Genomic DNA, 20,653 nt, shown 5'->3' on the forward strand with positions numbered 1-20,653 from the left:
AATAAACAGGTTCATCAACAACAAACACATAGGTCATATAGAGGACAACAATAAACAGGTTCATCAACAACAACAAACACATAGACCATATAGAGGACAACAATAAACAGGTTCATCAACAACAAACACATAGACCATATAGAGGACAACAATAAACAGGTTCATCAACAACAAACACATAGGTCATATAGAGGACAACAATAAACAGGTTCATCAACAACAAACACATAGACCATATAGAGGACAACAATAAACAGGTTCATCAACAACAACAAACACATAGACCATATAGAGGACAACAATAAACAGGTTCATCAACAACAAACACATAGGTCATATAGAGGACAACAATAAACAGGTTCATCAACAACAACAAACACATAGACCATATAGAGGACAACAATAAACAGGTTCATCAACAACAAACACATAGACCATATAGAGGACAACAATAAACAGGTTCATCAACAACAAACACATAGGTCATATAGAGGACAACAATAAACAGGTTCATCAACAACAAACACATAGACCATATAGAGGACAACAATAAACAGGTTCATCAACAACAACAAACACATAGGTCATATAGAGGACAACAATAAACAGGTTCATCAACAACAAACACATAGACCATATAGAGGACAACAATAAACAGGTTCATCAACAACAACAAACACATAGACCATATAGAGGACAACAATAAACAGGTTCATCAACAACAAACACATAGGTCATATAGAGGACAACAATAAACAGGTTCATCAACAACAAACACATAGACCATATAGAGGACAACAATAAACAGGTTCATCAACAACAAACACATAGGTCATATAGAGGACAACAATAAACAGGTTCATCAACAACAAACACATAGACCATATAGAGGACAACAATAAACAGGTTCATCAACAACAACAAACACATAGGTCATATAGAGGACAACAATAAACAGGTTCATCAACAACAAACACATAGACCATATAGAGGACAACAATAAACAGCTTCATCAACAACAACAAACACATAGACCATATAGAGGACAACAATAAACAGGTTCATCAACAACAAACACATAGACCATATAGAGGACAACAATAAACAGGTTCATCAACAACAAACACATAGGTCATATAGAGGACAACAATAAACAGGTTCATCAACAACAAACACATAGGTCATATAGAGGACAACAATAAACAGGTTCATCAACAACAACAAACACATAGACCATATAGAGGACAACAATAAACAGGTTCATCAACAACAAACACATAGGTCATATAGAGGACAACAATAAACAGGTTCATCAACAACAACAAACACATAGACCATATAGAGGACAACAATAAACAGGTTCATCAACAACAAACACATAGACCATATAGAGGACAACAATAAACAGGTTCATCACACAACAAACACATAGACCATATAGAGGACAACAATAAACAGGTTCATCAACAACAAACACATAGACCATATAGAGGACAACAATAAACAGGTTCATCAACAACAAACACATAGACCATATAGAGGACAACAATAAACAGGTTCATCAACAACAACAAACACATAGACCATATAGAGGACAACAATAAACAGGTTCATCAACAACAACAACACATAGACCATATAGAGGACAACAATAAACAGGTTCATCAACAACAACAAACACATAGACCATATAGAGGACAACAATAAACAGGTTCATCAACAACAAACACATAGGTCATATAGAGGACAACAATAAACAGGTTCATCAACAACAAACACATAGACCATATAGAGGACAACAATAAACAGGTTCATCAACAACAAACACATAGGTCATATAGAGGACAACAATAAACAGGTTCATCAACAAACACATAGGTCATATAGAGGACAACAATAAACAGGTTCATCAACAACAACAAACACATAGACCATATAGAGGACAACAATAAACAGGTTCATCAACAACAAACACATAGGTCATATAGAGGACAACAATAAACAGGTTCATCAACAACAAACACATAGGTCATATAGAGGACAACAATAAACAGGTTCATCAACAACAACAAACACATAGACCATATAGAGGACAACAATAAACAGGTTCATCAACAACAAACACATAGGTCATATAGAGGACAACAATAAACAGGTTCATCAACAACAAACACATAGGTCATATAGAGGACAACAATAAACAGGTTCATCAACAACAAACACATAGACCATATAGAGGACAACAATAAACAGGTTCATCAACAACAAACACATAGGTCATATAGAGGACAACAATAAACAGGTTCATCAACAACAAACACATAGACCATATAGAGGACAACAATAAACAGGTTCATCAACAACAACAAACACATAGGTCATATAGAGGACAACAATAAACAGGTTCATCAACAACAACAAACACATAGACCATATAGAGGACAACAATAAACAGGTTCATCAACAACAAACACATAGGTCATATAGAGGACAACAATAAACAGGTTCATCAACAACAAACACATAGGTCATATAGAGGACAACAATAAACAGGTTCATCAACAACAAACACATAGACCATATAGAGGACAACAATAAACAGGTTCATCAACAACAAACACATAGACCATATAGAGGACAACAATAAACAGGTTCATCAACAACAACAAACACATAGACCATATAGAGGACAACAATAAACAGGTTCATCAACAACAACAAACACATAGACCATATAGAGGACAACAATAAACAGGTTCATCAACAACAACAAACACATAGACCATATAGAGGACAACAATAAACAGGTTCATCAACAACAACAACAAACACATAGGTCATATAGAGGACAACAATAAACAGGTTCATCAACAACAACACAACACATAGACCATATAGAGGACAACAATAAACAGGTTCATCAACAACAACAAACACATAGGTCATATAGAGGACAACAATAAACAGGTTCATCAACAACAACAAACACATAGACCATATAGAGGACAACAATAAACAGGTTCATCAACAACAACAACAAACACATAGGTCATATAGAGGACAACAATAAACAGGTTCATCAACAACAACAACAAACACATAGACCATATAGAGGACAACAATAAACAGGTTCATCAACAACAACAAACACATAGGTCATATAGAGGACAACAATAAACAGGTTCATCAACAACAACAATCACATAGGTCATATAGAGGACAACAATAAACAGGTTCATCAACAACAACAAACACATAGACCATATAGAGGACAACAATAAACAGGTTCATCAACAACAACAAACACATAGACCATATAGAGGACAACAATAAACAGGTTCATCAACAACAAACACATAGACCATATAGAGGACAACAATAAACAGGTTCATCAACAACAAACACATAGACCATATAGAGGACAACAATAAACAGGTTCATCAACAACAAACACATAGGTAATATAGAGGACAACAATAAACAGGTTCATCAACAACAAACAAATAGGTCATATAGAGGACAACAATAAACAGGTTCATCAACAACAACAAACACATAGGTCATATAGAGGACAACAATAAACAGGTTCATCAACAACAAACACATAGACCATATAGAGGACAACAATAAACAGGTTCATCAACAACAAACACATAGGTCATATAGAGGACAACAATAAACAGGTTCATCAACAACAAACACATAGACCATATAGAGGACAACAATAAACAGGTTCATCAACAACAACAAACACATAGACCATATAGAGGACAACAATAAACAGGTTCATCAACAACAACAAACACATAGACCATATAGAGGACAACAATAAACAGGTTCATCAACAACAACAAACACATAGACCATATAGAGGACAACAATAAACAGGTTCATCAACAACAAACACATAGGTCATATAGAGGACAACAATAAACAGCTTCATCAACAACAAACACATAGACCATATAGAGGACAACAATAAACAGGTTCATCAACAACAACAAACACATAGACCATATAGAGGACAACAATAAACAGGTTCATCAACAACAAACACATAGGTCATATAGAGGACAACAATAAACAGCTTCATCAACAACAAACACATAGACCATATAGAGGACAACAATAAACAGGTTCATCAACAACAACAAACACATAGGTCATATAGAGGACAACAATAAACAGGTTCATCAACAACAAACACATAGACCATATAGAGGACAACAATAAACAGGTTCATCAACAACAACAAACACATAGACCATATAGAGGACAACAATAAACAGCTTCATCAACAACAACAAACACATAGACCATATAGAGGACAACAATAAACAGGTTCATCAACAACAAACACATAGACCATATAGAGGACAACAATAAACAGGTTCATCAACAACAAACACATAGACCATATAGAGGACAACAATAAACAGGTTCATCAACAACAACAAACACATAGACCATATAGAGGACAACAATAAACAGGTTCATCAACAACAAACACATAGGTGATATAGAGGACAACAATAAACAGGTTCATCAACAACAAACACATAGACCATATAGAGGACAACAATAAACAGGTTCATCAACAACAAACACATAGGTCATATAGAGGACAACAATAAACAGGTTCATCAACAACAACAAACACATAGGTCATATAGAGGACAACAATAAACAGGTTCATCAACAACAAACACATAGACCATATAGAGGACAACAATAAACAGGTTCATCAACAACAACAAACACATAGACCATATAGAGGACAACAATAAACAGGTTCATCAACAACAAACACATAGACCATATAGAGGACAACAATAAACAGGTTCATCAACAACAAACACATAGACCATATAGAGGACAACAATAAACAGGTTAATCAACAACAAACACATAGGTCATATAGAGGACAACAATAAACAGGTTCATCAACAACAACAAACACATAGACCATATAGAGGACAACAATAAACAGGTTCATCAACAACAACAAACACATAGACCATATAGAGGACAACAATAAACAGGTTCATCAACAACAACAAACACATAGACCATATAGAGGACAACAATAAACAGGTTCATCAACAACAAACACATAGGTCATATAGAGGACAACAATAAACAGCTTCATCAACAACAAACACATAGACCATATAGAGGACAACAATAAACAGGTTCATCAACAACAACAAACACATAGACCATATAGAGGACAACAATAAACAGGTTCATCAACAACAAACACATAGGTCATATAGAGGACAACAATAAACAGCTTCATCAACAACAAACACATAGACCATATAGAGGACAACAATAAACAGGTTCATCAACAACAACAAACACATAGGTCATATAGAGGACAACAATAAACAGGTTCATCAACAACAAACACATAGACCATATAGAGGACAACAATAAACAGGTTCATCAACAACAACAAACACATAGACCATATAGAGGACAACAATAAACAGCTTCATCAACAACAACAAACACATAGACCATATAGAGGACAACAATAAACAGGTTCATCAACAACAAACACATAGACCATATAGAGGACAACAATAAACAGGTTCATCAACAACAAACACATAGACCATATAGAGGACAACAATAAACAGGTTCATCAACAACAACAAACACATAGACCATATAGAGGACAACAATAAACAGGTTCATCAACAACAAACACATAGGTGATATAGAGGACAACAATAAACAGGTTCATCAACAACAAACACATAGACCATATAGAGGACAACAATAAACAGGTTCATCAACAACAAACACATAGGTCATATAGAGGACAACAATAAACAGGTTCATCAACAACAACAAACACATAGGTCATATAGAGGACAACAATAAACAGGTTCATCAACAACAAACACATAGACCATATAGAGGACAACAATAAACAGGTTCATCAACAACAACAAACACATAGACCATATAGAGGACAACAATAAACAGGTTCATCAACAACAAACACATAGACCATATAGAGGACAACAATAAACAGGTTCATCAACAACAAACACATAGACCATATAGAGGACAACAATAAACAGGTTAATCAACAACAAACACATAGGTCATATAGAGGACAACAATAAACAGGTTCATCAACAACAACAAACACATAGACCATATAGAGGACAACAATAAACAGGTTCATCAACAACAACAAACACATAGGTCATATAGAGGACAACAATAAACAGGTTCATCAACAACAACAAACACATAGGTCATATAGAGGACAACAATAAACAGCTTCATCAACAACAACAAACACATAGACCATATAGAGGACAACAATAAACAGGTTCATCAACAACAACAAACACATAGGTCATATAGAGGACAACAATAAACAGGTTCATCAACAACAAACACATAGGTCATATAGAGGACAACAATAAACAGGTTCATCAACAACAAACACATAGACCATATAGAGGACAACAATAAACAGGTTCATCAACAACAAACACATAGGTCATATAGAGGACAACAATAAACAGGTTCATCAACAACAACAAACACATAGGTCATATAGAGGACAACAATAAACAGGTTCATCAACAACAAACACATAGACCATATAGAGGACAACAATAAACAGGTTCATCAACAACAACAAACACATAGACCATATAGAGGACAACAATAAACAGGTTCATCAACAACAAACACATAGACCATATAGAGGACAACAATAAACAGGTTCATCAACAACAAACACATAGACCATATAGAGGACAACAATAAACAGGTTCATCAACAACAAACACATAGACCATATAGAGGACAACAATAAACAGGTTCATCAACAACAACAAACACATAGACCATATAGAGGACAACAATAAACAGGTTCATCAACAACAACAAACACATAGGTCATATAGAGGACAACAATAAACAGGTTCATCAACAACAACAAACACATAGACCATATAGAGGACAACAATAAACAGGTTCATCAACAACAAACACATAGACCATATAGAGGACAACAATAAACAGGTTCATCAACAACAACAAACACATAGACCATATAGAGGACAACAATAAACAGGTTCATCAACAACAACAAACACATAGACCATATAGAGGACAACAATAAACAGGTTCATCAACAACAACAAACACATAGACCATATAGAGGACAACAATAAACAGGTTCATCAACAACAAACACATAGGCCATATAGAGGACAACAATAAACAGGTTAATCAACAACAAACACATAGACCATATAGAGGACAACAATAAACAGGTTCATCAACAACAAACACATAGACCATATAGAGGACAACAATAAACAGGTTCATCAACAACAACAAACACATAGACCATATAGAGGACAACAATAAACAGCTTCATCAACAACAACAAACACATAGACCATATAGAGGACAACAATAAACAGGTTCATCAACAACAAACACATAGACCATATAGAGGACAACAATAAACAGGTTCATCAACAACAAACACATAGACCATATAGAGGACAACAATAAACAGGTTCATCAACAACAACAAACACATAGACCATATAGAGGACAACAATAAACAGGTTCATCAACAACAAACACATAGGTGATATAGAGGACAACAATAAACAGGTTCATCAACAACAAACACATAGACCATATAGAGGACAACAATAAACAGGTTCATCCAACAACAAACACATAGGTCATATAGAGGACAACAATAAACAGGTTCATCAACAACAACAAACACATAGACCATATAGAGGACAACAATAAACAGGTTCATCAACAACAAACACATAGGTCATATAGAGGACAACAATAAACAGGTTCATCAACAACAAACACATAGGTCATATAGAGGACAACAATAAACAGGTTCATCAACAACAAACACATAGACCATATAGAGGACAACAATAAACAGGTTCATCAACAACAAACACATAGACCATATAGAGGACAACAATAAACAGGTTCATCAACAACAACAAACACATAGACCATATAGAGGACAACAATAAACAGGTTCATCAACAACAACAAACACATAGACCATATAGAGGACAACAATAAACAGGTTCATCAACAACAACAAACACATAGACCATATAGAGGACAACAATAAACAGGTTCATCAACAACAAACACATAGACCATATAGAGGACAACAATAAACAGGTTCATCAACAACAAACACATAGACCATATAGAGGACAACAATAAACAGGTTCATCAACAACAACAAACACATAGACCATATAGAGGACAACAATAAACAGGTTCATCAACAACAAACACATAGACCATATAGAGGACAACAATAAACAGGTTCATCAACAACAACAAACACATAGACCATATAGAGGACAACAATAAACAGGTTCATCAACAACAAACACATAGACCATATAGAGGACAACAATAAACAGGTTCATCAACAACAACAAACACATAGACCATATAGAGGACAACAATAAACAGCTTCATCAACAACAACAAACACATAGACCATATAGAGGACAACAATAAACAGGTTCATCAACAACAAACACATAGGTCATATAGAGGACAACAATAAACAGGTTCATCAACAACAAACACATAGGTCATATAGAGGACAACAATAAACAGGTTCATCAACAACAAACACATAGACCATATAGAGGACAACAATAAACAGGTTCATCAACAACAACAACAAACACATAGGGCATATAGAGGACAACAATAAACAGGTTCATCAACAACAACAAACACATAGACCATATAGAGGACAACAATAAACAGGTTCATCAACAACAACAACAAACACATAGGGCATATAGAGGACAACAATAAACAGGTTCATCAACAACAACAACAAACACATAGACCATATAGAGGACAACAATAAACAGGTTCATCAACAACAAACACATAGACCATATAGAGGACAACAATAAACAGGTTCATCAACAACAAACACATAGGTAATATAGAGGACAACAATAAACAGGTTCATCAACAACAAACACATAGGTCATATAGAGGACAACAATAAACAGGTTCATCAACAACAACAAACACATAGGTCATATAGAGGACAACAATAAACAGGTTCATCAACAACAACAAACACATAGGTCATATAGAGGACAACAATAAACAGGTTCATCAACAACAACTAACACATAGGTCATATAGAGGACAACAATAAACAGGTTCATCAACAACAAACACATAGACCATATAGAGGACAACAATAAACAGGTTCATCAACAACAAACACATAGACCATATAGAGGACAACAATAAACAGGTTCATCAACAACAAACACATAGGTCATATAGAGGACAACAATAAACAGGTTCATCAACAACAACAAACACATAGGTCATATAGAGGACAACAATAAACAGCTTCATCAACAACAAACACATAGACCATATAGAGGACAACAATAAACAGGTTCATCAACAACAACAAACACATAGGTCATATAGAGGACAACAATAAACAGGTTCATCAACAACAAACACATAGACCATATAGAGGACAACAATAAACAGGTTCATCAACAACAAACACATAGACCATATAGAGGACAACAATAAACAGGTGCATCAACAACAACAAACACATAGACCATATAGAGGACAACAATAAACAGCTTCATCAACAACAACAAACACATAGACCATATAGAGGACAACAATTAACAGGTTCATCAACAACAAACACATAGACCATATAGAGGACAACAATAAACAGGTTCATCAACAACAACAAACACATAGACCATATAGAGGACAACAATAAACAGGTTCATCAACAACAAACACATAGACCATATAGAGGACAACAATAAACAGGTTCATCAACAACAAACACATAGACCATATAGAGGACAACAATAAACAGGTTCATCAACAACAACAAACACATAGACCATATAGAGGACAACAATAAACAGGTTCATCAACAACAAACACATAGACCATATAGAGGACAACAATAAACAGGTTCATCAACAACAAACACATAGACCATATAGAGGACAACAATAAACAGGTTCATCAACAACAAACACATAGACCATATAGAGGACAACAATAAACAGGTTCATCAACAACAAACACATAGGTCATATAGAGGACAACAATAAACAGGTTCATCAACAACAAACACATAGACCATATAGAGGACAACAATAAACAGGTTCATCAACAACAAACACATAGACCATATAGAGGACAACAATAAACAGGTTCATCAACAACAACAAACACATAGACCATATAGAGGACAACAATAAACCGCTTCATCAACAACAACAAACACATAGACCATATAGAGGACAACAATAAACAGGTTCATCAACAACAAACACATAGGTCATATAGAGGACAACAATAAACAGGTTCATCAACAACAACAACAAACACATAGGTCATATAGAGGACAACAATAAACAGGTTCATCAACAACAACAAACACATAGACCATATAGAGGACAACAATAAACAGGTTCATCAACAACAAACACATAGGTCATATAGAGGACAACAATAAACAGGTTCATCAACAACAAACACATAGGTCATATAGAGGACAACAATAAACAGGTTCATCAACAACAAACACATAGGTCATATAGAGGACAACAATAAACAGGTTCATCAACAATAAACAAATAGATCATATAGAGGACAACAATAAACAGGTTCATCAACAACAAACACATAGACCATATAGAGGACAACAATAAACAGGTTCATCAACAACAACAAACACATAGGTCATATAGAGGACAACAATAAACAGGTTCATCAACAACAAACACATAGACCATATAGAGGACAACAATAAACAGGTTCATCAACAACAACAACAAACACATAGGGCATATAGAGGACAACAATAAACAGGTTCATCAACAACAACAACAAACACATAGACCATATAGAGGACAACAATAAACAGGTTCATCAACAACAACAAACACATAGGTCATATAGAGGACAACAATAAACAGGTTCATCAACAACAACAAACACATTGGTCATATAGAGGACAACAATAAACAGGTTCATCAACAACAAACACATAGACCATATAGAGGACAACAATAAACAGGTTCATCAACAACAAACACATAGACCATATAGAGGACAACAATAAACAGGTTCATCAACAACAACAAACACATAGACCATATAGAGGACAACAATAAACAGGTTCATCAACAACAACAAACACATAGACCATATAGAGGACAACAATAAACAGGTTCATCAACAACAACAAACACATAGACCATATAGAGGACAACAATAAACAGGTTCATCAACAACAAACACATAGACCATATAGAGGACAACAATAAACAGGTTCATCAACAACAACTAACACATAGGTCATATAGAGGACAACAATAAACAGGTTCATCAACAACAAACACATAGACCATATAGAGGACAACAATAAACAGGTTCATCAACAACAAACACATAGACCATATAGAGGACAACAATAAACAGGTTCATCAACAACAACAACAAACACATAGGTCATATAGAGGACAACAATAAACAGGTTCATCAACAACAACAAACACATAGACCATATAGAGGACAACAATAAACAGGTTCATCAACAACAAACACATAGGTCATATAGAGGACAACAATAAACAGGTTCATCAACAACAAACACATAGGTCATATAGAGGACAACAATAAACAGGTTCATCAACAACAAACACATAGGTCATATAGAGGACAACAATAAACAGGTTCATCAACAATAAACAAATAGATCATATAGAGGACAACAATAAACAGGTTCATCAACAACAAACACATAGACCATATAGAGGACAACAATAAACAGGTTCATCAACAACAACAAACACATAGGTCATATAGAGGACAACAATAAACAGGTTCATCAACAACAAACACATAGACCATATAGAGGACAACAATAAACAGGTTCATCAACAACAACAAACACATAGGTCATATAGAGGACAACAATAAACAGGTTCATCAACAACAACAAACACATAGACCATATAGAGGACAACAATAAACAGGTTCATCAACAACAAACACATAGACCATATAGAGGACAACAATAAACAGGTTCATCAACAACAACAACAAACACATAGGGCATATAGAGGACAACAATAAACAGGTTCATCAACAACAACAACAAACACATAGACCATATAGAGGACAACAATAAACAGGTTCATCAACAACAACAAACACATAGGTCATATAGAGGACAACAATAAACAGGTTCATCAACAACAACAAACACATTGGTCATATAGAGGACAACAATAAACAGGTTCATCAACAACAAACACATAGACCATATAGAGGACAACAATAAACAGGTTCATCAACAACAAACACATAGACCATATAGAGGACAACAATAAACAGGTTCATCAACAACAACAAACACATAGACCATATAGAGGACAACAATAAACAGGTTCATCAACAACAACAAACACATAGACCATATAGAGGACAACAATAAACAGGTTCATCAACAACAACAAACACATAGACCATATAGAGGACAACAATAAACAGGTTCATCAACAACAAACACATAGACCATATAGAGGACAACAATAAACAGGTTCATCAACAACAAACACATAGACCATATAGAGGACAACAATAAACAGGTTCATCAACAACAACAAACACATAGGTCATATAGAGGACAACAATAAACAGGTTCATCAACAACAAACACATAGACCATATAGAGGACAACAATAAACAGGTTCATCAACAACAACAACAAACACATAGACCATATAGAGGACAACAATAAACAGGTTCATCAACAACAACAAACACATAGACCATATAGAGGACAACAATAAACAGGTTCATCAACAACAACAAACACATAGGTCATATAGAGGACAACAATAAACAGGTTCATCAACAACAAACACATAGGGCATATAGAGGACAACAATAAACAGGTTCATCAACAACAACAACAAACACATAGACCATATAGAGGACAACAATAAACAGGTTCATCAACAACAACAAACACATAGGTCATATAGAGGACAACAATAAACAGGTTCATCAACAACAACAAACACATTGGTCATATAGAGGACAACAATAAACAGGTTCATCAACAACAAACACATAGACCATATAGAGGACAACAATAAACAGGTTCATCAACAACAAACACATAGACCATATAGAGGACAACAATAAACAGGTTCATCAACAACAACAAACACATAGACCATATAGAGGACAACAATAAACAGGTTCATCAACAACAACAAACACATAGACCATATAGAGGACAACAATAAACAGGTTCATCAACAACAACAAACACATAGACCATATAGAGGACAACAATAAACAGGTTCATCAACAACAAACACATAGACCATATAGAGGACAACAATAAACAGGTTCATCAACAATAAACACATAGACCATATAGAGGACAACAATAAACAGGTTCATCAACAACAAACACATAGACCATATAGAGGACAACAATAAACAGCTTCATCAACAACAACAAACACATAGGTCATATAGAGGACAACAATAAACAGGTTCATCAACAACAAAGACATAGACAATATAGAGGACAACAATAAACAGGCTCATCAACAACAACAAACACATAGACCATATAGAGGACAACAATAAACAGGTTCATCAACAACAACAAACACATAGACCATATAGAGGACAACAATAAACAGGTTCATCAACAACAAACACATAGGTCATATAGAGGACAACAATAAACAGGTTCATCAACAACAACAAACACATAGACCATATAGAGGACAACAATAAACAGGTTCATCAACAACAAACACATAGACCATATAGAGGACAACAATAAACAGGTTCATCAACAACAACAAACACATAGACCATATAGAGGACAACAATAAACAGGTTCATCAACAACAAACACATAGACCATATAGAGGACAACAATAAACAGGTTCATCAACAACAACAAACACATAGACCATATAGAGGACAACAATAAACAGCTTCATCAACAACAACAAACACATAGACCATATAGAGGACAACAATATACAGGTTCATCAACAACAAACACATAGACCATATAGAGGACAACAATAAACAGGTTCATCAACAACAACAAACACATAGACCATATAGAGGACAACAATAAACAGGTTCATCAACAACAAACACATAGACCATATAGAGGACAACAATAAACAGGTTCATCATCAACAAACACATAGACCATATAGAGGACAACAATAAACAGGTTCATCAACAACAACAAACACATAGACCATATAGAGGACAACAATAAACAGCTTCATCAACAACAACAAACACATAGACCATATAGAGGACAACAATAAACAGGTTCATCAACAGCAAACACATAGACCATATAGAGGACAACAATAAACAGGTTCATCAACAACAAACACATAGGTCATATAGAGGACAACAATAAACAGGTTCATCAACAACAAACACATAGACCATATAGAGGACAACAATAAACAGGTTCATCAACAACAACAAACACATAGACCATATAGAGGACAACAATAAACAGGTTCATCAACAACAAACACATAGACCATATAGAGGACAACAATAAACAGGTTCATCAACAACAACAAACACATAGACCATATAGAGGACAACAATAAACAGGTTCATCAACAACAAACACATAGACCATATAGAGGACAACAATAAACAGGTTCATCAACAACAAACACATAGACCATATAGAGGACAACAATAAACAGGTTCATCAACAACAAACACATAGACCATATAGAGGACAACAATAAACAGGTTCATCAACAACAAACACATAGACCATATAGAGGACAACAATAAACAGGTTCATCAACAACAACAAACACATAGACCATATAGAGGACAACAATAAACAGGTTCATCAACAACAAACACATAGACCATATAGAGGACAACAATAAACAGGTTCATCAACAACAACAAACACATAGACCATATAGAGGACAACAATAAACAGGTTCATCAACAACAAACACATAGGTCATATAGAGGACAACAATAAACAGGTTCATCAACAACAACAAACACATAGACCATATAGAGGACAACAATAAACAGGTTCATCAACAACAAACACATAGACCATATAGAGGACAACAATAAACAGGTTCATCAACAACAAACACATAGGTCATATAGAGGACAACAATAAACAGGTTCATCAACAACAAACACATAGGTCATATAGAGGACAACAATAAACAGGTTCATCAACAACAACAAACACATAGACCATATAGAGGACAACAATAAACAGGTTCATCAACAACAAACACATAGATCATATAGAGGACAACAATAAACAGGTTCATCAACAACAACAAACACATGGGTCATATAGAGGACAACAATAAACAGGTTCATCAACAACAAACACATAGACCATATAGAGGACAACAATAAACAGGTTCATCAACAACAACAAACACATAGACCATATAGAGGACAACAATAAACAGGTTCATCAACAACAACAAACACATAGACCATATAGAGGACAACAATAAATAGGTTCATCAACAACAACAAACACATAGGTCATATAGAGGACAACAATAAACAGGTTCATCAACAACAAACACATAGACCATATAGAGGACAACAATAAACAGGTTCATCAACAACAAACACATAGATCATATAGAGGACAACAATAAACTGGTTCATCAACAACAAACACATAGGTCATATAGAGGACAACAATAAACAGGTTCATCAACAACAACTAACACATAGACCATATAGAGGACAACAATAAACAGGTTCATCAACAACAAACACATAGACCATATAGAGGACAACAATAAACAGGTTCATCAACAACAACAAACACATAGACCATATAGAGGACAACAATAAACAGGTTCATCAACAACAACAAACACATAGACCATATAGAGGACAACAATAAACAGGTTCATCAACAACAAACACATAGACCATATAGAGGACAACAATAAACAGGTTCATCAACAACAAACACATAGACCATATAGAGGACAACAATAAACAGGTTCATCAACAACAACAAACACATAGACCATATAGAGGACAACAATAAACAGGTTCATCAACAACAAACACATAGACCATATAGAGGACAACAATAAACAGGTTCATCAACAACAACAAACACATAGACCATATAGAGGACAACAATAAACAGGTTCATCAACAACAAACACATAGACCATATAGAGGACAACAATAAACAGGTTAATCAACAACAACAAACACATAGACCATATAGAGGACAACAATAAACAGCTTCATCAACAACAACAAACACATAGACCATATAGAGGACAACAATATACAGGTTCATCAACAACAAACACATAGACCATATAGAGGACAACAATAAACAGGTTCATCAACAACAACAAACACATAGACCATATAGAGGACAACAATAAACAGGTTCATCAACAACAAACACATAGACCATATAGAGGACAACAATAAACAGGTTCATCATCAACAAACACATAGACCATATAGAGGACAACAATAAACAGGTTCATCAACAACAACAAACACATAGACCATATAGAGGACAACAATAAACAGCTTCATCAACAACAACAAACACATAGACCATATAGAGGACAACAATAAACAGGTTCATCAACAGCAAACACATAGACCATATAGAGGACAACAATAAACAGGTTCATCAACAACAAACACATAGGTCATATAGAGGACAACAATAAACAGGTTCATCAACAACAAACACATAGACCATATAGAGGACAACAATAAACAGGTTCATCAACAACAACAAACACATAGACCATATAGAGGACAACAATAAACAGGTTCATCAACAACAAACACATAGACCATATAGAGGACAACAATAAACAGGTTCATCAACAACAACAAACACATAGACCATATAGAGGACAACAATAAACAGGTTCATCAACAACAAACACATAGACCATATAGAGGACAACAATAAACAGGTTCATCAACAACAAACACATAGACCATATAGAGGACAACAATAAACAGGTTCATCAACAACAAACACATAGACCATATAGAGGACAACAATAAACAGGTTCATCAACAACAAACACATAGACCATATAGAGGACAACAATAAACAGGTTCATCAACAACAACAAACACATAGACCATATAGAGGACAACAATAAACAGGTTCATCAACAACAAACACATAGACCATATAGAGGACAACAATAAACAGGTTCATCAACAACAACAAACACATAGACCATATAGAGGACAACAATAAACAGGTTCATCAACAACAAACACATAGGTCATATAGAGGACAACAATAAACAGGTTCATCAACAACAACAAACACATAGACCATATAGAGGACAACAATAAACAGGTTCATCAACAACAAACACATAGACCATATAGAGGACAACAATAAACAGGTTCATCAACAACAAACACATAGGTCATATAGAGGACAACAATAAACAGGTTCATCAACAACAAACACATAGGTCATATAGAGGACAACAATAAACAGGTTCATCAACAACAACAAACACATAGACCATATAGAGGACAACAATAAACAGGTTCATCAACAACAAACACATAGATCATATAGAGGACAACAATAAACAGGTTCATCAACAACAACAAACACATGGGTCATATAGAGGACAACAATAAACAGGTTCATCAACAACAAACACATAGACCATATAGAGGACAACAATAAACTGGTTCATCAACAACAAACACATAGGTCATATAGAGGACAACAATAAACAGGTTCATCAACAACAACTAACACATAGACCATATAGAGGACAACAATAAACAGGTTCATCAACAACAAACACATAGACCATATAGAGGACAACAATAAACAGGTTCATCAACAACAACAAACACATAGACCATATAGAGGACAACAATAAACAGGTTCATCAACAACAACAAACACATAGACCATATAGAGGACAACAATAAACAGGTTCATCAACAACAAACACATAGACCATATAGAGGACAACAATAAACAGGTTCATCAACAACAAACACATAGACCATATAGAGGACAACAATAAACAGGTTCATCAACAACAACAAACACATAGACCATATAGAGGACAACAATAAACAGGTTCATCAACAACAAACACATAGACCATATAGAGGACAACAATAAACAGGTTCATCAACAACAACAAACACATAGACCATATAGAGGACAACAATAAACAGGTTCATCAACAACAACAAACACATAGACCATATAGAGGACAACAATAAACAGCTTCATCAACAACAACAAACACATAGACCATATAGAGGACAACAATAAACAGGTTCATCAACAACAACAAACACATAGACCATATAGAGGACAACAATAAACAGCTTCATCAACAACAACAAACACATAGACCATATAGAGGACAACAATAAACAGGTTCATCAACAACAAACACATAGACCATATAGAGGACAACAATAAACAGGTTCATCAACAACAACAAACACATAGGTCATATAGAGGACAACAATAAACAGGTTCATCAACAACAACAAACACATAGGTCATATAGCGGACCACGTCCCAGGTCAGAATAGGAAGTGCTGATCTAGGATCATTCTCCCTTTTTAGAGCATAATGAATCAGACTGTTTGGACAGGGAGGACCTGATCCCAGATCAGCGGTCTGAGAGGCTGTATAAAGACAGGCCCTGATGTGCTGCTTTGGGGCTGTTATGTATTGTATTAAAGGCGCTGCTATACCAGTAGAGTTATTATCAGGATTGTGATCAGATGAATGGCGTGCACGTAGCCAACGTGGAGGCAGTGCTGAGAGTGGAGGAGGAGGAGGAAGACGGAGGGAAAAGAAGAAGGAACGCGTCAAGGAGAGGTGGAGAGGTGGAGTACGACGTGGGACTGAGCATGCTCATCGACTCCCAGAACAACCAGTATGTTCTGACCAAGCCCAGAGACTCCACCATGCCCCGCTCCGATCAACACTTCATCAAGGTCAGTACCAACTTTAACCCCTGAACGCTAATGATCCTATACATGTAAAGACTGTCCTATGAGTCCAGCTGTAATTTGACCATATGAAGACTGTCCTATGAGTCCAGCTGTATTCTGACCATATGAAGACTGTCCTATGAGTCCAGCTGTATTCTGACCATATGAAGACTGTCCTATGAGTCCAGCTGTAATCTGACCATATGAAGACTGTCCTATGAGTCCAGCTGTATTCTGACCATATGAAGACTGTCCTATGAGTCCAGCTGTATTCTGACCATATGAAGACTGTCCTATGAGTCCAGCTGTATTCTGACCATATGAAGACTGTCCTATGAGTCCAGCTGTATTCTGACCATATGAAGACTGTCCTATGAGTCCAGCTGTAATCTGACCATATGAAGACTGTCCTATGAGTCCAGCTGTAATCTGACCATATGAAGACTGTCCTATGAGTCCAGCTGTAATCTGACCATATGAAGACTGTCCTATGAGTCCAGCTGTATTCTGACCATATGAAGACTGTCCTAAAACTCCAGCTGTATTCTGACCATATGAAGACTGTCCTAAGACTCCAGCTGTATTCTGACCATATGAAGACTGTCCTTTGAATCCAGTTGTAATCTGACCATATGAAGACTGTCCTAAGACTCCAGCTGTATTCTGACCATATGAAGACTGTCCTAAGACTCCAGATGTATTCTGACCATATGAAGACTGTCCTAAGACTCCAGATGTATTCTGACCATATGAAGACTGTCCTAAGACTCCAGATGTATTCTGACCATATGAAGACTGTCCTAAGACTCCAGATGTATTCTGACCATATGAAGACTGTCCTATGAGTCCAGCTGTATTCTGACCATATGAAGACTGTCCTAAAACTCCAGCTGTATTCTGACCATATGAAGACTGTCCTAAGACTCCAGCTGTATTCTGACCATATGAAGACTGTCCTTTGAATCCAGTTGTAATCTGACCATATGAAGACTGTCCTAAGACTCCAGCTGTATTCTGACCATATGAAGACTGTCCTAAGACTCCAGATGTATTCTGACCATATGAAGACTGTCCTAAGACTCCAGATGTATTCTGACCATATGAAGACTGTCCTAAGACTCCAGATGTATTCTGACCATATGAAGACTGTCCTAAGACTCCAGATGTATTCTGACCATATGAAGACTGTCCTATGAATCCAGCTGTAATCTGACCATATGAAGACTGTCCTAAGACTCCAGCTGTATTCTGACCATATGAAGACTGTCCTAAAACTCCAGCTGTATTCTGACCATATGAAGACTGTCCTAAGACTCCAGCTGTATTCTGACCATATGAAGACTGTCCTATGAGTCCAGCTGTATTCTGACCATATGAAGACTGTCCTGAGTCCAGCTGTAATCTGATTATATGAAGACTCTCCTATGAGTCCAGCTGTAATCTGATTATATGAAGACTGTCCTATGAGTCCAGCTGTAATCTGACCATATGAAGACTG

General features: G+C 35.5%; 1 protein-coding gene across 4 annotated transcripts in view; it reads left to right on the forward strand.

The window, feature by feature from the left end:
- slc9d1 (solute carrier family 9 member D1) overlaps positions 1-20,653 on the forward strand; it is a 174,704-nt gene that overhangs the window by 63,044 nt on the left and 91,007 nt on the right. For all 4 annotated transcript variants that reach the window (XR_014381150.1, XR_014381152.1, XR_014381151.1 and 1 more), the window contains exon 6: positions 18,943-19,158. Coding sequence is in view for 1 of the 4 variants with exons in the window: in XM_082963747.1 (XP_082819873.1) it covers positions 18,943-19,158 (216 nt within the window). In the remaining 3 variants the exon portion in view is untranslated. The remainder of the gene's footprint in view (positions 1-18,942; positions 19,159-20,653) is intronic.

This window comes from Salmo salar, chromosome 17 (genome assembly GCF_965601325.2).
Source record: "Salmo salar chromosome 17, fSalSal1, whole genome shotgun sequence".
Lineage (NCBI taxonomy): Eukaryota > Metazoa > Chordata > Actinopteri > Salmoniformes > Salmonidae > Salmo > Salmo salar.